The sequence below is a fragment of the Sphaeramia orbicularis genome, chromosome 12 (genome assembly GCF_902148855.1).
Source record: "Sphaeramia orbicularis chromosome 12, fSphaOr1.1, whole genome shotgun sequence".
NCBI lineage: Eukaryota > Metazoa > Chordata > Actinopteri > Kurtiformes > Apogonidae > Sphaeramia > Sphaeramia orbicularis.
Window position 1 is genome coordinate 10329141 of NC_043968.1, and position 24181 is coordinate 10353321.

At 39.9% G+C, this 24181-nt stretch overlaps 3 protein-coding genes across 14 annotated transcripts in view; 2 read left to right on the plus strand and 1 right to left on the minus strand.

The window, feature by feature from the left end:
* Positions 1 to 150: 150 nt before the first annotated feature.
* On the plus strand, positions 151 to 1655 carry dnlz (DNL-type zinc finger). The gene is made up of 3 exons (XM_030149853.1): positions 151 to 576; positions 939 to 1078; positions 1420 to 1655. Exons 1-3 carry the CDS (start codon positions 316 to 318, stop codon positions 1574 to 1576), a joined length of 558 nt encoding a protein of 185 aa, XP_030005713.1. The 5' UTR covers positions 151 to 315; the 3' UTR covers positions 1577 to 1655.
* Positions 1656 to 2097: 442 nt separating this feature from the next.
* uck1 (uridine-cytidine kinase 1) lies at positions 2098 to 6352 on the plus strand. 2 transcript variants are annotated; one of them, XM_030150693.1, is made up of 7 exons: positions 2098 to 2279; positions 2949 to 3108; positions 3466 to 3562; positions 3652 to 3794; positions 3888 to 3982; positions 5227 to 5291; positions 5521 to 6352. In XM_030150693.1, the coding sequence occupies exons 1-7, from the start codon at positions 2190 to 2192 to the stop codon at positions 5777 to 5779; spliced, it is 909 nt and encodes a 302-aa protein (XP_030006553.1). In that variant the 5' UTR covers positions 2098 to 2189; the 3' UTR covers positions 5780 to 6352. The 2 variants fall into 2 exon arrangements, with proteins under 2 accessions (XP_030006553.1, XP_030006554.1); XM_030150694.1 differs by having other exon boundaries at positions 2102 to 2279; positions 5227 to 5275; positions 5592 to 6352.
* Positions 6353 to 8004: 1652 nt separating this feature from the next.
* Positions 8005 to 24181, minus strand: part of rapgef1b (Rap guanine nucleotide exchange factor (GEF) 1b) — a 54074-nt gene continuing 37897 nt past the window's right edge. For 8 of the 11 annotated variants that reach the window (XM_030149142.1, XM_030149140.1, XM_030149143.1 and 5 more), the window contains 15 exons: positions 21800 to 21946; positions 21241 to 21333; positions 20247 to 20332; positions 18639 to 18744; positions 16452 to 16527; positions 16108 to 16192; positions 14525 to 14617; positions 14078 to 14263; positions 13205 to 13289; positions 13018 to 13112; positions 12847 to 12925; positions 11434 to 11535; positions 11200 to 11297; positions 9518 to 9646; positions 8005 to 9292 (listed from right to left, as the gene is read on the minus strand). In XM_030149142.1, coding sequence (XP_030005002.1) covers positions 9142 to 9292; positions 9518 to 9646; positions 11200 to 11297; positions 11434 to 11535; positions 12847 to 12925; positions 13018 to 13112; positions 13205 to 13289; positions 14078 to 14263; positions 14525 to 14617; positions 16108 to 16192; positions 16452 to 16527; positions 18639 to 18744; positions 20247 to 20332; positions 21241 to 21333; positions 21800 to 21946 — 1611 coding nt within the window. In that variant the 3' untranslated portion in view covers positions 8005 to 9141. The remainder of the gene's footprint in view (positions 9293 to 9517; positions 9647 to 11199; positions 11298 to 11433; positions 11536 to 12846; positions 12926 to 13017; positions 13113 to 13204; positions 13290 to 14077; positions 14264 to 14524; positions 14618 to 16107; positions 16193 to 16451; positions 16528 to 18638; positions 18745 to 20246; positions 20333 to 21240; positions 21334 to 21799; positions 21947 to 24181) is intronic. The other 3 variants (XM_030149145.1, XM_030149146.1, XM_030149149.1) reach the window with 2 other exon arrangements.

Sequence of the window (24181 nt, forward strand, 5' to 3'; positions counted from 1 at the left end):
TTGAATTAAACAAAAAAAATCTTGAATTAAGCAAAAAATAAAATCGTCGAGGATCTGAGTTTGACACCCCTGGTGTAGAGTATTTTCACATAACGTTTATTTTGAAAAAAAGGGTTGTGTGTGATGTCATCAAACTGCGACAAAACACGTTGACGAAATCCCGTAGCAACTACAAGTTCCTTACTCGCTATACGTTGTCGTAAATACGCTGTGTAGAACAGACACTGTGGATCTTTGCTCACTGAAGCAGCAGTTCACCTGCTGCTTTTACATGAGTCTTTTCTTCCAGTCCGTGTGTCGCATACCTGCAGGAGGATGCTCGCGGTCAGCCGAGTGATGCGGTGTTCCAGTCGGTCTGTTCTGTCTACACTCTGTACTCACCGACCACTGACCACTGTCACAGTCAGGACAGGACAGTCATCCCAGAGGCAGCCTGGTCTGGGTGTGGTGTTTCCAGCTGACAGGTGTGGAGCTGCTCTGAGATCATGGAGAAGATTATCAAGTAGTCCGAGTGTCAGAGGTGACGCCGTGGGTCAGATCCAGTCAAAACACTATCAGCTCATCTACACATGCAAGGTACCCGTTTTTTTTCTTAAATTAGTAGTAGTAGTAGTGTAGTTTTATTTCGAGCACATAGAATCATCAGATAACACAGAACCAAAACTAAATTTTTCTGCGCTCAGAAAGGAGTAGGAAGCAGTATAACTTATTGACTCCCACCCCCTTTTTACAAACTAAGAATTAAATTAAATCTGCTTCCTTTGCTTTGTTAACACACCTTTTCTTCTTTATTTAGTTATTTAGTTTAAACACAGAGCTTATTGAACATGAAATGTGTCTTCATGTCACCGCTTGATCTGGACCTTGTGCCTTTCTTCGAGTTTAAACCAGTGCCTACAATTAAAAGATGTATCAACCTCAGTATATTGTGTTTGCAGGTGTGTTCCACCCGATCCATGCAGAAGATATCAAAGGTGGCTTACCACAAAGGTGTCGTGATAGTGACATGTCCGGGATGTAAGAATCATCATATCATCGCTGACAACCTTGGCTGGTTCTCTGATCTAGAGGGGAAGAGGTTTGTTATAGTTTAATACAAAAAAACAAAACAAAACAAAAAACCCCCAGAATGTATCGTCATATTATCTTTGTAATACATTTAAGAGATGTTTACCAAAAATGTTTACATTATATGTTATGTGATGCCATCATCATTAGTACTTTAATTGATGCTGGAAATTCTCAGGTCTTTTCAAGTAACATTCATCCAGCAATATTTTGACTCCTTATTGTCTTCCACTTTTGATGACAATCATTTCAGCACATCTTTAAAGCTCAGTTGACATAAAAGACACACCAACAGCATTCTTTTATTTGTAAAATAACTCCTGTGTTGTGTTTTCTTTTTGTACACTCCAGAAACATTGAGGAAATTCTTGCCGCCAAAGGTGAGACGGTGAGGAGAGTTGAAGGAAATGCTGCTTTGGAGATAGTAATGGATGAATCCAGCAAAGACAAGTCACAGACTGACGAAGACTCAGAAAAAAACTTAAAGGGTGACCCAGAAAAACAGTAAAGCTTTGTATGTATATGTAATATATGTATATTGTAAAATTGTTTAATTGATTAATAAATATTTTTTTGATCACTTACCTTAAAAAAAATCAGTGGCTTTTATTTGCAGTTTTTTTTTTTTTTTTATACAAATAAATGGTTTTACATAGATATACATACACATATTACATATATAAATATTTACTCAAATAATAATTTATATTAGATACAACATTATGCTCTACATAGAGAAGGCAGTCGTCGCTTCTTCCACTGTACTCAATGCTCCAGGGATTTTTATTTTTTTTTTTTCATACTTTATTTACAACTTACTGTATACACATATACCAGAACATGGCATGGAGAAAAAAAACATAATGCTCGAGGTGAGGCAGGAAGAAATTAAATGCAATTACATAAATATGTAAGTAAATTAGATAAAATAAAAGTAAAGGAATAAACAAGAAGAGAGAAAAAAAAGCTCAAGGGAATGCTGTGGTTATATTTAGACAATCTTACGTCATACACTGTATACCATTCCTACTGTCTCGCGAGAACTGCGCTTTGTTTTGCTACTGTTAGCATAGCTTGTATTTAGCTAGACTTCTGCAATCTTTCTGCTCGGTTAGCCTGCGATGGCTGCTTTTGAAACCTTAGACGAGTCGGAAAGGCCACGGCATCGTCCGTTCTTGATCGGGGTGAGCGGAGGCACCGCCAGCGGCAAGGTCAGTTTTTATATATATCAGCGGAAGGATCGCCTTATATGTGTCTCTGCTGCGAAATTAGCATCCGGAGCAGCCTAGCTTAGTTTGCTAGCAGGTTAGAATTAGCTTAGCCTACTACAAATTGTCATACAGCTAGCACGCCCCTTGCTCTGTGTATTTATATATTTTATTATTATTAATTTGACACAAAAATCAGCAATTACACCAATGCTTTGTTGACTTTAATAACATTTACCATCACTACTACAGCTTAGCGTTAAATAGTTTATTATTACAGGTAGCTAGCAGCTGGTAACGATAGTGTTTGTCAATACAATGTCAAAGACTAGAAAAGCACTCGCAGACCCCCCCCCATCACCACCTAAATTTAATCATTTGTTCCTTGTGCCGGTATCACCATTTCCTGAATTTTTCATCCAAATCCGTCCATAACTTTTTGAGTCATCCTGCACACAAATAGACAAACCAACGCCGACAAAAACATAACCTCCTTGGCGGAGGTAATTAAGCGATGATCTGTAGATCAGAAGGTCACACTTTGAGCTTCAGGGTTGTTGCCTCCCTTTGATACATCAACATAAACTGTCCCCTGCTAGTAGCCTTTTCCTCCAGCATGAAGACGTGTAAAATGAAACAACAAACTGTGTAGAACCAACTTCTCTTCCTCAGTCAACAGTTTGTGCCAAGATCATGGAGCTCCTGGGCCAAAACAAAGTGGACCATCGTCAGAGAAAGGTGGCTATTATAAGTCAGGACAGTTTCTACAGAGTACTGACCCCGGATCAGAAGGCTAAAGCGCTGAAAGGCCAGTACAACTTTGACCACCCAGGTTGGTTTTGGATTGAACATTTGTCAATTTATTATAAGGAGCAGGTTTTTTTTTTTTTTTGTTCTTGAGCCTTATTGATTCCATATTTTTTTGGAGGTGACAGAAACAATTGAGAGTGCAACAGTTAGATGATAGTCAAGGTTTTCCATACTATTAAAACATTTCATAAGGTTACAACTCAAGATTTTTTTTCACAGCACCTTGGTCAGGAAGAACTAGGCTATCCTTTAATGAGTTTCTAGCACATTTTGCTGTCATCTATGTTTACCCAGGGAATATTATTTTTGTCACATTTTAGATAGAGACATTATTTCCAGTATAATATCATGTATAATGTTTTTGTTCACTGTCTTGCAGATGCATTCGACAATGATTTAATGTACAAAACCTTGAAAGACATTGTGGAGGGGAGGGTGGTGGAAGTTCCAACTTATGATTTTGTCACTCATTCCAGGTAGGAAATCTATCATGTTGAATTCACACAGATGGGGAAACAGTGATTGTCTTTGCCTTCGTGTGAGAACGTTACCTCTGTGTTTCCAGGCTAGAGGACAGGATTACTCTTTACCCAGCAGATGTGGTATTGTTTGAGGGCATCCTCGTCTTCTACCCACAAAAAGTGCGTGACATGTTTCACATGAAACTCTTTGTGGACACAGATTCAGATGTCAGACTGTCCCGCAGAGGTATTTTTCTTTCTCTAACTTGCAGAAATATTCCAGATGTCTCACACTAAAACTAGTTTGACCTGAGTTCTACATTTTCTTACCTGTATGTAGTTCTGCGGGATGTAAACAGAGGCAGAGACCTGGAGCAGATTCTCACTCAGTACACGACGTTTGTCAAACCTGCTTTTGAGGAGTTCTGTTTGCCTGTAAGTATGATCACAATTAAGTATGTCTACATGCACACAAAGCCCCAATCCCAATTCACAATTTGGCCCTCCCCCTTTCTCCCTTAAGGGGGAAACATTCTCCTATGACATAATACAACCCTTCGATACCTGTTACATTGTTACATCATCAGCAGTTATCAATGCCACTATAAACAGATGCGATAACTTTGTGAAAGAATTCACCATACCATCAGCAGGTGTAACCGTCTCTGTTGCATGGGTTTTGGGCATCTTTTGTGGCTATCAACTGCAAACCGCAGAAATGCAGTCTATAACACATTGAAACAGCATTAAACGGTCGATGAAATGATTAAGTTATTTATAAACAAAATATGTACACTGCACTTTTTTGCTGTGTTTACCTCCATCTTGCCAATGATTTGAACAAAATTATAGGAGATTTCTCATACCCCTCCGTTCGGACTGTGGTCCTGAAAACTCTGTTTTCAGGGCCAAACAGCCCTTCCCCTCCGACTCATCAAGAATCAGGACATCCCTACCCTTTCACGTGAACGCGCAAAATGGAGGGGTAGGGGTAAGGGGGAGGGCCAAGGGGTGAATTGGGATCAGGCCTAATATTCTAAAACTAATACTTAACTCTAATATTCCATGATTAGTCCACTGCAGAGCAGGACAAGCAGGATATACCAATATTATCCCTTTTCTATGAGAAATCTTGGAGCAAGTATATGTCTCATTTGCTTATTTTATCTCTGGTTGACACAAACAGCTTCCTGTTTGCAGTCAACTGAGACAAGATCCTCTCTGGTAGAGAAGGTTGCTACAAAGAAAAGTCCACATTTCTGGTCAAAAGCAGAAACACACCTACTTCTAAACATTATGACAAAGGATATCAACCAGTCTTTAGAAATATGCAAAACCAACTTTTTCAAAAAAGGTTTTTGAAGGAATGAATTTAGGATGGGATGCACAAAATGGAACATCTGCCACCCGTGGAAAACCTATTTTTAATCAGGGTCTGCACTACTGTATATAAACAGGAATTATAGTGGAAGGTTAACTTTGAATAACCTTGTGAATAGCGTATTAGGAATTTTGTCTTTTTCAGAATTAGGGCAAAAAACTGATTATTTGGTGGATGTAAAACTGATTATTTGGTGGATGTAAACGTACTCAACAAGTTGCCCAATGAATTGCTTTTGGTCAGACATCATGAAGCAGTGCCCTCTCCCCTCATTAGAGAACATGTGCTTCTCTTGCAGACTAAGAAGTATGCAGATGTCATCATTCCAAGGGGCGTCGACAATATGGGTAAACATTTCAATCTTTACCTCCGCCAAGGAGGTTATGTTTTTGCCAGGGTTTGTTTGTCTGTCCGTTAGTGTGCAACATAACTCAAAAAGTTATGGACAGATTTGGATGAAATTTTCAGGGTTTGTTGGAAATGGGATAAGGAAGAAATGATTACATTTTGGTGGTGATCGGGGGTGGGGGGGCCCACAGGGGGGGCCACTGATCAGCCTTGGCGGAGGTCTGCGCTCTCCGAGTGCTTCTAGTTTATTCTGTGACTATTCTTTGTCTCTACAGTATCATGATTACACTCTATTCTCCGTTTGTCTCTCTCCAGTGGCAATCAACCTAATTGTGCAGCACATTCAAGATATATTGAACGGCGATATCTGCAAATGGCAACGCACGTCTATTAACGGACGGGGCTTCAAAAGGGCCATTTCAGAGCAGGGCAACATGCAGACCAGTACAGCGAATCCTCCTGGAAAGAGGATCTTGTTGGAACCCAGTAGTCGGCCCCACTGAGAATCTGTGAGACTCTCGGGTGGATGAATATGTCCTGAGTGTCTACTGTATGAGCTTCGAGTTGTGATTGCTGTTACTGATTTGTGTGGATCAGTAGATGTGGCTCGAGTCTCAGCATCTTTTAGGAATGAACCACAATCCTTCAGTGCATCTCTGGTGCATATGTCAAAATGCTTCTCACATGTAACGGTCTTCCATTTGACGGTTTTATTATTTTTAATGGTCCTCGGCGCTGTTACTGAACAGAGGTTTATTATAGAAACCAGTACTATTTATGTTTTAGTCATGCTTTTGCACTTTGTTTTACCACATAATATTGATTTGTGGTTATTTAATGTTTTAATTTAAATTAATATATTTGATTAAACATTAATGTGCTGAAGTTATTTTACTGCTGTATCGTCAATAGCATAAATTTAAGCCAAGTGGCTATCTGTTTTACACTTTATTCAGTGTAATATTCTTCCATTAGATAATCTAAAGCATACCAAGTTCATGCCTTAAATTTTTTAAGTTAATTTTCCACTGACCATTCTGTACAACAATAATAAATACAGGTCTGTTTTAAAGTTGTGAAGTGTTGACTTTTTTTTGCCTCACAAGTGTGGCTCTTTTGGGTGAAGGTCAGCCTACAGTACCATTTAATTCCAGAATGAAACTTATAAACATCCACTTGATACAGCTACGGTTTTGGATGAGCTGCCTTGAAATTTCAAGAGTGTAAATGAAAGTGTTGCTGCCTTGAGCCGCTATAGCCTGGCTGTAGATTAGGTTTTATTAACCCACCCCCCAGAGGGGAGGCAAGGGGCATTGTTTTTGGTTCAGTTTGTTTCTTTGTTAGAACTCTAGCAGCAAAACTTGGTTGAATTCATATCAGATTGGATTTATAGATTGCCAGTGACCCAGAATCAATGTCATTACATTTTGGGAAAAGAAGGTCAAAGTTCAAATTTTTAATGAATTTTTAAAATATTTTTTTCTCCCGTTTACTCATAATGGGCAAAATTTCACATCTATAAAAACATAAATTTTACTTCAATTTACTTCAAACTTGGCACATATATAGAGGCAATTGATATGCTTACATCATCACATGCATAGACATGATGACATGAGCTGGATCGATGCCAAAATAAGCTACTATACATGTGAGGGGCGGGGTTTGCTGTGCATGGCACCACTTGTTGCTGAATGAATGGGCACTCACAGCACAGATGTACACCAGAACCAAACAACCACTCCCATACTAAGAATTATGACCAGTTTTCCTCCTATAAGAAAGTGTAAATGACTGTTACCATGGTAACAAAGTTCTTGGTTCTAATTGGTGAAAGGGTGTCAGGATTGCATTGGTCTGTCCATCAGTAGGCAGACAGATTAATACCGGGCATGTTTTTTCTTATTCCAAAATCAGGCTCCTAACTAGTTCCACGACTTTGAGAAAACACAAATCACACATATCCAAATGTTGTGATTTGAGTAACCGTGGCAACAAAAGCCATACAAAATAGTTTGAATGGAATGACATTGTAAAAATGATCAAACCCACACTGTTTGGAATTGCAGAACTTCATCATGCTTTAACACTGAAACATGTTTGACACTTTAAAAAGTTCCTAAAACTTCAGACTTCATTGGGCTCAGATTATCTCCATATCTAATATGGCATTTATGAAATTTAGTTGAATTTTTAAAGATTTTTCCTGATTTTGCATTGAATGTTAAGACCTAGTGGATATCTCTTAAGGTGGAAAGAGGTTCTTTTCCTTAAAACCTGCTGTTACTCTCAGTCTACAACCAGTTCACCATATTTACAACAAGTGCAGCTGCGTTTTTCCTCTTTCATACAGTGTGACTCCCCAAGGCCAGTGACTTACAGAATCTGAACTATGAGCCTCCACATGTCAGGAGTTCCATCCAAACGGTCCATTAAACCAAATACTAAACCAGAGCAAACATTTCTTCTAAAATCCACAATTGCTGCTATATTTACACATTCAACCATGTCTCCAAGTAAAGGTGTTATGAGGTGTCACCTGGGACTGGGAAACCCCTTTCTCAGCGTTACGTTTTCCACTCCATGGACCCTTTTTGTGGCTTTTCAAGGCGTTCATCCGTGGCTCGTGCCCCGCCTTTCAATCGTGTTTCATGGAATCGTTGCGGTACTTCTGACACAGGAAACCTCCTTGGTGGAATTAATAAATCTCCTGACTGACACAGATAAATATAGAAACAGAGCCGTTGGTTTTATTGGAGTTTGAGAGCACAGTGTGATGTGTTGGTTTTGACCATTATCCCAAAAAAAAAAAAGGGAAAAAAAAAATAGAATCAAAATGATTTACTACAGCACATTTTGGAATGACAAGCACACAAGTCACAGCGGACTTCAGTCACACACAAACACACCGACATGACTGGGACATGATTGTGATTGCCTGATGGTTCTCTACACTTGAACACGGCACACAATGATTCAGTATGACATACATAGATCACAGCATCTTTAGTAATTTATCTTTTTGTGTGTTTGCTTTTGCTTTTTTTTAGTGCACATATGTATGGCACTTGGGAGAAGCTAAGCTCTTCTCATAAGCATAAACATCCTTTTTAAGAACAAAAGGAGCACTGTATATAATACATATAATAACCATACATGATTCTTACACAAAATGTTTCAAAACAAACTCATAGGTTCCAGTCTTTTTAATGGTCATCCTCTCTTCAAGTTCTGTTCCCCTCACGACCCCAGCAGATTCTCAGGGAGGGAGGGCGGGTGGTCTGCAGCCGGCGTGTTTTTGACGTCAGTTCACAGCAGTTGCTCTCAAGGTTCTGCTGTGGGGGGGGGGGGATCTCAGGGTCGTCGGAGGGAGAGAGAGGGCTGCAGAAGATGACCAATAAATGGCACATACATAAAGGAAGAGGAAGGAGCAACTTGGAGAGTAATGGACCATTCACCTCAAGCTCACTCACACGCAACAGCTCCACTCTAAAACAGAGAGCCCAGAAGGCAGACTTTGGTTACGTCCGTAGCGCCTCCCTGTCGGCTCTGTGTGACTCTTCGCTCCTTTCTTGGCACCGGACTCCCCTCCCGTTTCACCGGTCGTTGCTGAATCTCTCCCAGTCTAAACGCCAGAGCCGCATTAATCCCAATTGTAATCTCCCAGAGAAGTGGAGCTCTTTGTAAACCTCGGCCTCGCTTCAGTCGTCTCTAGTTTTTGTTCTGTATTTCCCCACGGTGAGTCTCCCAGTAGCTCCGGCAGATAGCTTCCATACGTCTCTCTCTCTCTCTCTCTCTCAGTCTGTAGTAAAGTGGAGTTAGTGTCATGAAGCACAGTTGGAGGTCAGTCTCAGGTCTGCGGGCCTTAGGTCTTCTCCTCGCGGTCCGTCTTGCGCCTGGCGATGTTCCTGGGCTTGATTTTCAGTGAGAGTTCCCACAGCGCCTCCTCCGCCAGATGGTCGCTGAAGTCGTTGAAGAAAGAGACGATGTCTTCGTTACGCTTCAGCTCATAATGCCTGAAAAAGAAAAACCAGGCCAATGCGGTACTTCATTAGCGAGAAAACAAACAACCCACAAGGAGATGATAACCATGTCTCTGCTATTAAAGTTTAATGAAAAACAAACTGCACATTATATAAATAAACAATGGCATCCATTACTGTGATTGATGCTAACAGGGCTTTCCTTTTGATATATCCCGATGACAGCGTCTTATAATTAATGAACATCAGTGAACTTACACTTGCTGGAAGCGCCGCATGCTGTCCAGAATATTGAACTGTTGCCAACGTTTGGAGAAATTCACCTTTCCATCAATGAGATCAGGATTCCCCAAATGGACAAAAGTCAAGTCCTGCAGAATGAGACCCCTGGAGGTAGAAGAAGGAAGGACCAGTCCAATTCATTATTAATAAAACAAGTTGTGACTGAGGAACTCACCTGCACACTGTACGCATTTTTACACATCAAATATCAGAACTCTTCCGTGACTTTTCAAGGAGCGATAATAGAATTTCCAAGATGATTCACAACCTTTAAGTGCACGAACATTTCAGGAGTTACAAATTAAAAAGTGGCGTTTGTCCTCCTACAATACTTGGTTTTCATATTCACATCAAATACGCAGGAAAAACTATTAAACTAATCAGCTATTCGGTAAGGACTGTAATTGTAAATATGCAGATTGTATTTATGTTACACAAAATTGTATTGTTCTTCGTCAAGTAACAAAAAAAGTAACTGTGGCACCTCAGGCTTCGTTCTTATATGTTGTGAATTTCATTATAAACAAATTTGAGAGACATAAAAGGGGGGAGAAATGCGACAGTGATGTGTTTCCCTTAGAACCCCCCTAAAATTATCAGCTTTAAAATGTAGATTTACAGTTGATTCTTGCATTAGGATAAAGAAAACCCACCCAAGAATTATTTACAGACATGTTTGACTTTGACCAAACTTTGACTCTGAATCATTGTGAATCAGAATTTCATAAGACATCGACATCTCAGCTGTACTGTTAATATTTGGTCATAATTTGTAGTTCATCTTATGCTCTATGTGTTTGTGTCCCTACTTATTAAATCCCCTGACTTTTCCCAAACATTTAATGATTTTACTCAACTTCATGAGTTTTCTAGTCCTGAAAAATGAAGTCTTAATACAGGGTGTCTATAAAGTCTATTTACAATTTAACAATTTTTTTTACAAAAGCAAATGAATAGACAGATCTGTAGAAATTATTACAAAATGAAAAGTAGATATTGAGGATTTTTAATTGTTTTTTTTGCCTTGTTTAAAACACCTCCATATCGGCACCATTAGTTCTACGAAGCACATCCAGACGGTACTGGATTTGTTTCTATGTTTAGTGTATCATAGCCTCATCGATGGTGCCAATGGCATCAGTGATCTTTAGCTTCAGGTCGTTGATTTGTTCGATACACGTTATCTTTAACATAACCCCATAAAAAGAAATCCAGGGCAATGATATCTGGTGAACGATGTGACCAGGGAATTTGATCATCCTTTCCAATCCACTGGTCTGGAAATGTTTGATTTAGAACCCACCAATATGCAGAACCCAGTGTGGTAGTGAACCATCTGCCTGGAAAATGATGGTTGAAGGTCATCGGGTTGTGGTGACACATATTCAGTCAAAAGGTCAAGTTCAGCATTTGCACTAATTGATCTCTCGTTAAAGAAAAACAGGCCAATGATTTGATTGCACATGATCCCACAATTTGAGTAAACATCTGATTAACGTATCTCATCAATTGCCTTTGTAATAAGTTTTTTAAATTGCGAAGAGACTTTGTGAACACCCTGTATCACAAGATTTTCCTTTGTTTTCTGTGTTTCTCGTGACTGTGGAAACTCTAGTGTGTATGAGTCGGAACACGCAGGTAATCATTCATCTGCTTACAGGTACGGGATGCACGGAGGCTCCACTTCAGCCAGAGCCGCCCTGTACGCTCTGAAGGACGAGGAGCTGTCAATCAATGTGCAGTACTCCTCCAGTCCCTGACAAAAGAAGAAATATGATTTGAAAGTGAGCCAAGGTACATAATTTAGACAGAGACTTCCACCCCTGTGTGTCATATCTGCTTATTTACACATTGATCAACCCCTCGCTGGCGCTTATATGAATTGGTCTCACCTCTGAGGTCTGCTTCTGCCACTCCAATCTCCGAATGGGAGCCGAGTCCAGGGCGGACAGTATTGCCAGGTAGGAGTTGAAATTATTCAACTTTCGTAAGTGCTGGAATGAGACACATGAATGCATGTTATCGTAACCAAGGTTCCTACAGGTTTTTACAAGTTAAATTTAAGACTTTTTAAGACTACTTAAAACAGAATTTAATGCCCATTTCACAGCCATTCCCGTCCACTCGTGTTAACTAAGTCAAGAATGAGCTTTTCTCCAATCAGGCATTATTAAATTTGCACTTCCTCATGGGTACTTTTCCCTTAAAGTTCCCAAAGTCACCTTTCTCAGGCGACTAACAGCTGCACATATGTTAAATCAATTAACCCTAACCCGTGAGATGAATTTGCAAAGTGCAGAAATTCCACAGTCAGGGCTGTCGAACTCATTTTAGTTCAGGTTCCACCTACAGACCAACATGATCTACAGTCAAATAATAACAGCAGAAGAACCTACACAAAATAATGACTCCATATTTTCTTCCCGGTTTGATGTGAAAAATACATTATTACATCATGTCTATAAATAATGACAACTTCAAATTTTTGTCTTGTTTTTAGTTCAAAAAATAACATTAAATTATGAAAATATTTACATTTACAAACTATCCTGTAATGATAAAATGTGAATAACCTGAACAAATATGAACAACCTGAAATGTCTAAAGAAAATTAAGCACAATTTTAAGTATTTTCTGCCTGTTACCAAGTGTTTAGTGTCTTTGTAGATTCGATCCATAATGCATATGTAGAAATGATAAGTTGAGGGATAATATTGTTAAAATTGCACTTATTTTTCTTAATAAATTTCAGTTTTTTTAAGGTTATTCACATCTTTTTTGTTTGAATAGTTTATAAAAGTAAGTAGTATCATAATTTTGTGGGGGGGTTTTGCACTAAAACAGAGACAAAAATTTGGAGTTGTCATTATTTCTAGGTTATTATGCTATTATTTTACTGGTCCGGCACACTGGAGATCAAATCGGGCTGAATGTGGCCCCTGAAAGTAAACGAGTTTGAGACCCCTGTGTTAAATGTTCTGTGATCATCTCTCGCCGGGGGCTGCAAAGTTATCAATAACTGGTTCCTAATTTCAATATAAATTGTCAAACTGAGTAGACTAATGTTACTTTCTTTGCAGCTTGGACATTTAACAGACATATTTAAACACAATACAGGGAACAAGTTCATGGCAACATAACTGAAGGCCTACCATATCAAATTTAACACCTTTGAAACACTTTTTAAGGTATTAATGCAGATTTGTACATTCAAGACTATTAAGACTTTTTAGGACCCTGCGGGAACCCTGTGTAATGCAAAAGAAGAAACAGCAACAGTGATTCTTTTATGTGATGAACCCAACCTTCATTATCTTGATGAACTTGAGAAGCAGCTTCTCTCGGTCTTGAGCCTTCTCCTGCTGAATTATCAAAGAGCGGACCCTGCAGGATGAAGAGAAAGTAACATTTATTTGTAGGTTAAATGACGATGAGTTCAACACTGCAGTATCTGATGTTGGTGAATGGGGTCTTACCAATAGCTCATGTTGTTAAAGTGCTCTGTGAACTGAGTCAGGTTTGGACTCTTCTCCTCATTCTGCTCTTTGGCCCAAAGCAGAACCTCGGGAATCTGAAGGCAAAACAGCAAAGAGTAAAAGTTAAGTGGAGTCGAAAAACACATAAGGAATTAGCTACTAATGCCACACACTGACGGAACTGTACCTCAATTTTGTAGAAGAGTTCAGCATCGAGGAGAGTGAGCTGATCAGCGATCTCATGACTGCGGAAATCGTGGAGCGTTCCGGGCCTGTTAGGACACACAATACCATCAACCTTTAAACTCTGGCAAAATGGAAATGTCATAGAATAGAATAGTCTTTATTGTCATTGTGTGTTCAGTGAAACTGGGAGTGCTACCTTGACTTTCTTGGCAATTTCTCTGTACATTTTTAAGCATTATGATGGTCTGTCTCTCTTCTATCGTTAATTGCCTTTTCCTCACCATTTTTATAATAACACACTACTTTCTGCGGTACAATACTGTTCAAATAATGCTCCCAACGGTATGGCACCAAAGTGTGTTCCAACACAGTTTTATGCAGACAGAGGGGCTTGGAAGTAATTAAGAAATGCTGGGACACCTGTAGGAATTGGTAGCACCAACTTTCGAGGCTTGATCAACCTCCACTGATGCAGAACTGCTGTAAGTTGTTAACCCATTCCTTGTTCGCCTTTTTGTATAATTCTGAAACGTACATTATTTTTCAGTTTTGTTCAACCTTACCTTTTTTTTTTTTTACCTTTGGCAGTTCACCACTTACTTTTGTACCATTTCAAGCTGTTCATTGGACTTGAACTGTTTGAATTTCAATACAAAACTGGAAAAATTGGGGTGTTCTAAAACTTTTGACCGGTAGTGTATATCTGAATATTAACAGTATGAGTATCTATGAAATTCTATAAAAATAGTGCATTTGTTGCTGCATTGTTTCTGCATATTGCACATAACTCAGATTTGCATTTTGCATTTGGTACAATTCAATATTGTAATGACCCAAAGAGATGTTAAAGACAACCCTTTGGATCTTTCAGTACCTGGCAGAGACGCCGCGGGCAGCAAGGGGTTTGAGGGAGTTAGTGTAGCGCAGCAGCTTCTTCTGCTCCACCTTATCCAGGATGTTCTTGCGGAGCACACGGGCAAGGCTGAGCTCACCGTTACACACCAGCGTGAACACCAGGTCCATGAGCTGTTTGAGGATGTCTTCTGTCAGCTCCACCAGGCTGGGCGGGGGGCGAAGACAAAAGAAGGGATTATATTTGTGAAGAGAAATACACCACATTAATATCTGACCAATCCTCTTGGCCGGCTTTATAATTAGACTAAAAAAAAAAAGAACTGAATAATTCTGCCATTGAGCGACTATTTCAGTTGTCATTCTCCAACCCTCTGTAGTAAATTTAAGCCACAAAAAAACAGTAGTTGCATGAAACTTGTCTTATGTCTACACATTCCGTTAAAGACAAATTCAGAGTTGTACTCACCACAGCTCATCCACAACACGAACGAGCACAAAGAATGTGTTCTTGCTGACCCGCTTCTTGAACGTGTCTGGACTATGGCAGAATCTAGTATATGTGCAGTGTGGTCAAGGGCAATGACACAATGAAATTTATACACAAAATAAAACACGAGACAATTCAACAAGGAATGACTGGCTCTTTGATACTGGTTATATCTATGCGTGTTCACTGTGGGTTCAGCAGATTAATATACTGCAGTTATGTTTGTCACTGGACTGTCAGTTGATTTAATCATTACTGGATAGAGGTGGGGTGAATGTTGATTTGACGACGTGCAGTTTTACATTATCGAGTATTCATACTGCCTCGAAAAGAAAATAAACGGACAGTGCATAGATGGTAAAAGGAGAGGTGCATGAAAGTCCTCATTGGCCGAATGCGTGCCTCAGAAGCCAATCAGTGGACAGGATTCAGTCTCGCGGTGACTCGGCAGCACCCAAAACACAACATTGTCTCACTTGGAGGAAATATGCAGGAGTGTCCCGTCTCAGCGAATGATTTCATAGCGAGACGTGGGTCCACATCACTAACGTGGAAATGGTTAGGTTTTGACGAGACTGATGTCAGTCAAAATAACGTTATATGCAAGCTAGGGCGCCGCAAAAGGGGGGGTTAACATGACAAAATCATATGGAGTGGGTCCAGTGCATGGGGGTTAGAAGTTGTGAAAATTTTGTGTAAGATCCGCTGTATAATAGAGGAAAAGAAGCCAGGGGTTGTATGTTTGAATGAATGAATGAATTCATTTTTGGTTTTACATCAGTCATTGTCCTTAGTACATTAATCATAATAAACATAAAACCAAAAAAGGAATAGGCTAGAAGCAAAAGCTTATTTTTTTTTGCCTATCCTTTTCACCTAATACACTGCTTACATCAACTTAAGTGTACAGCATTGAGCATTCCTATCATTCGTTTAAAGTATGTTAGGTTTCACTTTTGTTTCACCCCAGTGTTAGTTGCTTTAGTTATGGACTGCACCCCCACGTACGTAACTACTGCCCCTACCCCACATACACCCCCAGATGTTTTGCAGAAGATGTATGAAGCACTTTAAAAACAAACAAGAGCTGTTGTTCTGTAACGCTGTGTCTATCCATAGATGTCCTGGTAAGCAAGTAGAGTTTTACAGCATTTTTTGTAAAAAAAAAAAAAAAAAAAAGACAGAAATTCACATCTTAAAGGATATCGTAAGATTATCGTTACCATGAAAAATTTTAAAAATAATCAAGATTTTTTTTTTTTTGACCATATCGCCCACCCGTATTACTGGAGAATCTTAAAAGGGAAAATAAGCAGCTTTTTTTGTTGTCTTCTTATAATTAAACTCAATAAAATGCTTATGAGCCTGGCAAGTAGTCGCTAGAACCTTGAGTTTCTGTAGGTAATCAAACAGTAGAGAGACACTGTTTGTACATCAATACATGTGTTTAACAGACACATAAGAAGAGATACAACAAACATGCCTTTTCAAGATAAAAAAAAAATTCTTCCAAACAGTGATTAGGCTCAGAGTGACATGTTGAGCGATTTGAAAAAGGATATCTGTAGTGTAGCTTCTTAATGAGGTCCTCGGGGGTTATAAAAGTCCTATATGTAGTCAAAAAGGCTTCACAGTACAAAACAAGATCTGTCAAGCAAAAACAAGAGAAAAGCAGTGCGTTTTAGTTGTGTGTGAGCCAAAGTGCCCAATTAAGTATCTAAAGCTGAAAACACATCAGCTAAAACAGCAGACAACGCACACTGCAAATAAGTGAACCACAGAGACTATTTACTTATCTTCTCAGCAGAATAATCACACATCAGCACAACTTAAGAATCACATTAATACAGAAAAAAAAGACAAATATATCCTTAAAAGTCAACAAGTAAGAGTGTGAGTACTGTACCTTTGCGGTCTGTTTCTGTAGCATGAACTAACAGAATATCCCCTGATCCGGCACGGACATCGGGGCCGTCGTCATTCTGTTAAAATTTAAAAAAAAAAAAAAAAAGTAAAGGAAGCGAGTGAGATGCAGAGAATTACAGAGAATGAACAACAGACAGAGGGATGAATTCATGTGAAGGAGCAAAAGGAAGCTGTGGATGGTTAGAGGTGGTGAGAAGTAATGCAGTCTAGCCCAAACTGAAGCCTGCACCTTTCCTCCCCTCTCTGCACCCCCCCCACCTCTCCCTGTCCTGCAGCAGCTCCACTGATGACGAAGGAAACAGGCTGACTTGTGCGTGATAAAAGCACCGGCAGCGTACTGCAATATGTCTTCTATACCGGCCCTAAATGTCACCGCAGGCTGTAAATCTTTGTTCCTCCCGTCTCTCATGTCTGTCTACCTCTTTTCTGAACCAGTACTGTCCTGTTGCCTTTAACCTCGCAGAGCGGAGAGCTGCATTTTCACACATCTGTCCATCAGACTGCACCGCACAGGACAAAGGAGGCGGCGGAGGAGGAGGAAGGTTTGTCATTTTCAGCTCTGCAGTTTCTAAAACCTAACTCCAGAGGGCAGCAATGGCCATAAGTGATGCAAAGCCAGGACAGCGTATGACTTGCGGTTGAACCAATAGTCAGATTTGAGACAGTCCTAAATGTTTTCTGTTGAACGAAGCTTTTTAGTTCTCGGCCGGCTTTAAGTATAACACATTTACTCAGATTTTTTGATAAATTTAAAACATGCTTGATAGTCCCATCAGTTCAAACCACTCAGATCACTTCACTCTTACAGAAAATTTTTACTTTAAAGGAGTGATATTTTGCTTTTTTTTTTAAATGAAATTATACATTTTCAAACATTTCCCTGTGGTCTACATAAGCTGTAAGTGCTCTGCTTGGGTCTGAATTCTTCATTAATTCAACTCCACAGGTCCATCTTTAACCCTATTTTTGAGTAATGACACCAGAAAGGTTGTTTTGACCAATGCAAAGGAGCCACTTCAGGCCTCGCCCCCTCCAGGTTGTTGACTGTGCTGCTCTGTCCCGTTCAACCAACAGCTGAACTTTTTAGGTAATCGGCTCGAAGTCTGGACATATTTTCAGCATGGACTACAACTGCTGCTGCTGACAAACAATTATGGCGTACTTGAAGAAATGTTTGTCAGAAGTTTTGACCTTATATGCACAAATGTTGTGACGTAACTAGTTATAAAACGTAACAAATTAAGCAGGAATTAAAACGGGTTGTAGAAATCCACTCGATTTTTGCCGGAATTATGAGCACCTGGAGGGTTCAAATTCAAACTTTTTGAACTATTAGGGTCCAAATACACAAATAAATGTACTACAGACTAATAAAAGTGGGTTTAGCAAAATATGACCCCTTTAAGGAAGAATTTTAACTGGTAAAACCAGTAGAATTAAATACACAGTATTCATTCATATTTCTACACACACAAAAAAGAAAAGTATTTCAAGCACTCTTAAAAACTTTATCTTCTTATTTCTCATTTAGCAAAATTAAACCATAAACACATGACAAATTGTGATTAGTGTAACTACCATGTTGCCGTGGTAACAAAAGTCTTAGCTCTCAGGGAGCCTGTGGGTGGGGTTGCGCCCCTTTAGGCTTAATACAATCATATGCCTCCTTCAAATCACATCTTAAACATTGGATGAAGGAAAACCAAGCCTGTGACCATCAGTAGATTGTTCTCACTGTGTTGTTCTGTGTTTTTTTATGATGTTTTGCCTTTTTGTAAACTGTCTTTCCTGTCACCTGCCTAGGGACGACAGATGGAAATTAGCACCGGTGCTACAATCTGGCATATTTACAGCTGCAATTGTTGTAGATGTTCGTTAATATGCACTGTCCCTAATAAATAAATAAATAAATAAACCAATCAGTATTTTTATTCGTGATACTAACGCATTCACATCAGACTGATCCAAGAGCAAGTCTGAGACTGGCCTGACACTATAGACCAGTCCACAGCACTTTTATAAGACCCATCCTTGGATTTGATTTCTCTTAAAGTGACTCACAGCAAACATAGCCCCACACTGGACTAAGAAGACAAACTGTGTTGTGTGTGCTGGTAACAGCCGCCATAAAAACAGTCCACAGCATTAGCACCGACAGTTAACTTACTTCTTGTTTTAGTGTTATTCTGTTCATGATCTCTTTGTGGTCTATGAGGGAGAGCTCGTCCACATCTTCCTCATCACTTCCAGCCGACTCCGATGACTTCTGCCTCCTGAAAACACACAAACACACACACACAAATATGATCAGTATGGACACAACACTCACACTAACATTTGAAGAAGGGCTGCATTTGTGAAAAAAATATCTGTGTGTATTCGTGAAAAAAAATGACATTACAATATCTACAGTACAACAGAATAACATGTGTGTGAGGGGGTGTCCCTACTGTAACATGGGGTCAAAGGACAGAGGGTGTTGTGGTAAACTGAACAGATTTTGATGAATAAATTACATTTAAGTGAATTACAGTTAATGTCGACAAGTGACCTATTTTTGTCAATATCATATGTAGTGTAATCTAAACAATTATACATAACTGACATTACTTTTCCTATTTACATCCTAATCCTTATTTTTTCTCCTGCTTTTTGCTCATTTACAGGTTGAGGTTGATGACTAGTGGGGGTGGATCCTGCTTTGGTTGTTTCATAAACTTGTCAAGAATGATGTGATTGATGGTTCGCTCTACACACAGATCCTGCATGTCCCTCACCAGCAACAAACTCACTTCATTTAAGAATTAGCGTGCAATAACAATTATATTATATTAGATTTTTACTGTCACTGTTACAGGAACAATGAAGATTTGTTTAGCAGCAAAAACACTTAGTGCAAAAAGACTGTATAGAAAATATCATACAAAATATTGAAAAATGTAGGAAATGTATAAAGCCTACAAGATAAAATATTAAATATAAATATACTATGAATTCCTACTAAATACTGCTAAAATATGCAAAAAGCTAATTCTATACTACAGATAGGAAATATGTACAACAAATAAGGATATATACACAGGCAGTATAGGATATATACAATGTAAGATTAACAAAACAAGGTGCATGACAACATCCAGGCAGACTACTCTATTAGATTAGTTCTTAAAAAAAAAAACTGTGCAAGTTTTCCTGTTCTATCAAGCACAACAAAATTACAGCATGACCAGTTTGAGTGTATTTACTTTACTTGCCACCCATTATGAGTGCACAATGCAAGAATGATGTTGAAACAACATACTGTACCAGCAATACACTGGAAAAAATCTAAGTCTTACCAAGTGTATTTTTCTCATTTCTAGTCACAATATCTCATCACACTTTAAAATAAGACATAATCATCTAAAGAGTAACTTTTCAGTGACATATAAGAACTTATTTTTAGACAAGATATCTTGAAATAATTTTTCAGGAAATCTTACCAAGATAATTTTCACTTGTTCCATTGGTAGTTTTTTTTTTTTGTTGCTTAATTCAAACACAAAATCTGTAAATGCAACAAGTGAAAATTATCTTGATAAGATTTCTTGAAATTAGATTTTCAAGATCTATTGTCTAAAAATGAGTTCTTATATCTCACTGAAAAGTTACTCTTTAGGTGATTATGTCTTATTTTAAGTGTGATGAGCTATTTTGACTAGAAATGAGAAAAATATACTCAGTAAGATTTTGAATTTTGCAGTGTAGTACAGCCAAAGGAATAGCAAACCCTTACCTTTCCTTCTCTAGAGCCTCTTTGCTATTGCTGGATGGCATCTGAGGGGCGGGGTCTTGAAGTACATCATCAGTTGCGATCGTTTCCTAATCAGGGAAAAGAAATAATCAACATGTGCGCAGAAGGTTACATGGAACATCACTGGTGAGTGGCTCCATGCGGTGACGATGATGTTTATCACTATGTTTCCAAAGAACGTTATTCATGATTGAGGTTTAAAGGGTAGATGGGTAAAATGGAGGTTTGGCTTATTATGAGTATGAAGGGAAAATGACACAGAAGAGACCCGATACAGAAGTACACCAGAAGGTAGATCTCACACACACAGAAATGACACCAAGTAAGGCTACAATCACAGTCATACACCCAAAAATCAGAATCTTTTGTTGTCACTCACCTACATACCTCCACACTCCTAAATACCAAATCCACACGCAGACCCGAGGGAATAAACGAAACTGCACACACACACACACACACACACACACACACACACACACACACACACACACTCTGTCACACCGTCACACACTGCACAGGGGGCACAGAGGCTGTTATGGGGAATGTTATTGGGAAAACTGAAAGCCAGTGAACCATGGAGAATCCCTTTCGGAGCAGCGGCATGTCAAGTGTTAGAACGGAACAAGGTTAAATGCTCGTTACAGTTGAAGTGCAGCCAGAAGAGAGACAGCGATCACCAGCCTGGCAGTCAGAACATACAGATGGACAACTGTTTCACAGACACCAACCACAGCACACGAGTCCCCTTTTTCACAGTCAAACCCTCTGAATCGGAAGTCATGCTCAGTCAGGTTTGGCTGCGTTCATATTCCATTTTCGACGCGTTCAGTTCAAGACATGAATCGATCGGAGTTGCCAGTCAAACGGCCCTCCTTGCCTCGAATCCCTTGACGTCTTTTCATCGATTCGCATCTTGAAGTGATGTGACGCGTAAATGGAATTGACCTTTCACCCGTGGCGGTCTGCTACTTACTCTGAGGGAGAGAGGCAGCTCTCCATTGGCTTGGCTGGATGAGTACAAGTTGACGTACTCCCCCTCCCCGCCCTCGTCATTCGCGCTCTCGCTCTACAGGAAAAGAGGAGGGGACACAAACCGAGTGCATAAGGGAGCGGAGAGGGGCAAAAAGAGTGTTTGCTAAGGGTGGGAATGTGGCTAAGGAGAGATAGCAGCTAGCAGAGGACTGGTATTGTACAGCTCAGGATCATCAGGACCACCAGGTGGCACTGGAGTGCATCCTTTGTATATAGTGTTTACTGGCAAAAACAACATGCAATGCAACATGCTCTACTAGGACTCTTTTAAGACCAATAATCAGACAGCAGACAATTTGTGGGCAGTGATAATGACAACAAGATGCCACTAAGTGAATGACTCACTGTAATATCATCTGAGCAACAATATCAAGTGTAATCTAACACCAGCCTTCCATGGAAAGAGGTTAAGTATCACATTTATTAATCTCTTTGGAGAGCTGATTTGTACATGTCCTGTCCCGCATCACATCTATCCTTCTGTCTGTATGTTAGCTCACCGCTGAGGTGTGGAGAGAATCAGTGAGAGAAGACTCAGAAGGAAGACAGACAGCCACAGAGCCCATTGAGCCAGCCAGGGAACCGTTGGTCCCGCCCCCGCTGCCATCCAGAATGGTGGCATTGGTCAAGGCAACCTGGTCCAAGCTCTGCGATTGGTGGAAAGCAGGAATAAAAAGAAATGAAGGGCAGGCCTTAAAAAGAAGGGGATCAGAGAGGTGAAGACAGAGTAGATAGGAAAAGAAGCAGAACAATAGGGAGCAGACGGAGGGAAAAAAAAAAGCGTTCACCTCATTCTCCAACACCTCCATTAAACCTGGACTATGGGAGTGATGTGCCTGAACATGAAATGCACTGCACCGCACACACACTCATACAACCAAACAAAATGCTCAAGTGGAACCAGTGGCAACACAAACATCTTCGATGAGATAGCATGAATGATGACAGGACAGAACTGTTTAACTGAAAAACACCCAGCATCAACAGCGAGTATGTATATGTGTTTACACAACAGATGTAATCATGATAAACATGACAGTGTGTGGAAGTGTATGTCGAATGTGGCCAGCTGAGAAGATGCCTGTCAGCAGGGAGGTAGTGGTAACCTGTAACAACACGTAGCACATACCAGCTCTGTTTCAGCATACCAGCACTGAGACACAGATCACTGATAGACGCTGCACGCACTCAGACACACAAATGCAAGCATGTGTTCATGCACTGCCGCTGAAGATTTTCAGCGGGAAATTGACTCATTCTTTATGTTGTCTTAACCAAATACAAGTAAGACTAGGATATCCTTTCTGAGATGACATCACTGACAAAATCAACCAGTGAATAATTCCTTTTCTTTCCACTCAACATATGCAAAGGTTTTCCTGGCATGCCTTTCCTCCCCCATGACATCCCCCCAAAAACATCATGCCCCAAGGAGTTGAGGAATTCAAACATTCCAATGAAGCGGACAACCAGACGGTGGAAGCATGTGCATGTGTGTGTTTACGGTCGAGCAGCTTGGAGTGGTGGCGAGGACGGTAAGTAGTGAAGTGCATATGGTGGCCGACGCTGAGAAGACGAAGAAGATACGAGGAAGGGAGGGAGGGAGGAAGGAAGGACGATAGGAAGGAAGAAGAGCAGGAGGAGGAATGTGTTTTCCATCAGGTCCAACTGGAGTTGCATTCCACTGGAGATATCCTGAGGGAGATCCTCACTGACTTGCACACCAAGAGGTCATCATGGGTCAGCCTTTCCAAAAACTCTGACCACTGTTGTAATACTTTGCCAGGTCATGGTCAGGAGAGACCAGGGACCAATCCAACAGGAATCAGTGAGCTAATTCATTAGCAAGATCCTGCTGATGGTTTACGTAACTAACAAAGACCTATTTTTTTTTTTTATAAGCTGCCACCAAAGGCCTGACAGGCTCTTGTGATATTTAGATGAGTTGCTTTTGTTTAGAATCTGTTTGCTCTGGACACACAACACTCTATCTCTGAGGCCAACTGCAAAGAGGAGACTTCCCACACATTTTACAGACAAGATTTCAAAACTTTTCCATGTCTTTTCAAGAGCAGCTACTCCCACAACGGAAGTACATGAGTCAATTATTGCAGGAAAATTAAACAATCTCTTCTCATTCTGCCAGTTATTTTCTTGTTCACTTCAAGTATTCAAAACAACAGGTGCTCACATTGATTTCTGCTACAGAGATGACTTAACAGGCACTAAGGATTGCAAAATGAGATGGTATATCTCAAGGGGTTTATCCCGATAAATACATTTCCTGCTAAGGTCTGGCTGTGCTAATCCACCAATTCAAGTTGATTTTTTTCCTTAGTGTCTTTGTTTAAATATGACAGGCTTGCATTGCTATTTTGTAAATTTCTCTGCTGACAAAATAAGTCTGAAACATTTCACGATTTTCCTTATTTTTGTAACATTTCCAGGCCTGTAAAAAATGAGGTCTGAAAAATCAAGACAGTTCCAGGTTTTTCATAACAGTGGGAAGCTTCAAAGAGTGGAAGAGTCAAAGAATTACCTGTCATGTGGAGGAATGCTTCAGTGCAGCACACAAGCACACGACTGCGCAGAACCACGACATCAAGCAACACAGTCACAAAACACACATTAATCACACTGTGTCAAATGCTTCAGCCAGAAAATAAAAACACAGCAAAGCAACAAATTCACACACTCAAAGCAAATACACACATGATGGGTGGATGAATAAAAAAGGACCACACAGCAACCAAACCACCAGCCCCATAAAGAACCTCAAAGGGTTAGATGAACTGGCTGTAACACGTATGGAGCACACACAGGTCAAGCCGCCCCCTGGACCAGTCCAGGACCACACAGCACCCAGACCTGGAGTGGAGAAT

Coding starts and splice junctions, on each gene's coding strand:
- dnlz (XM_030149853.1), top strand. CDS start 316: ATGCTCGCGGTCAGCCGAGTGATGCGGTGTTCCAGTCGGTCTGTTCTG. Junction 577..938: donor AGCTCATCTACACATGCAAG/GTACCCGTTTTT, acceptor TTGTGTTTGCAG/GTGTGTTCCACCCGATCCAT. Junction 1,079..1,419: donor TCTGATCTAGAGGGGAAGAG/GTTTGTTATAGT, acceptor TGTACACTCCAG/AAACATTGAGGAAATTCTTG.
- uck1 (XM_030150693.1), top strand. CDS start 2,190: ATGGCTGCTTTTGAAACCTTAGACGAGTCGGAAAGGCCACGGCATCGT. Junction 2,280..2,948: donor GAGGCACCGCCAGCGGCAAG/GTCAGTTTTTAT, acceptor TCTCTTCCTCAG/TCAACAGTTTGTGCCAAGAT. Junction 5,292..5,520: donor ATGGGTAAACATTTCAATCT/TTACCTCCGCCA, acceptor GAGTGCTTCTAG/TTTATTCTGTGACTATTCTT.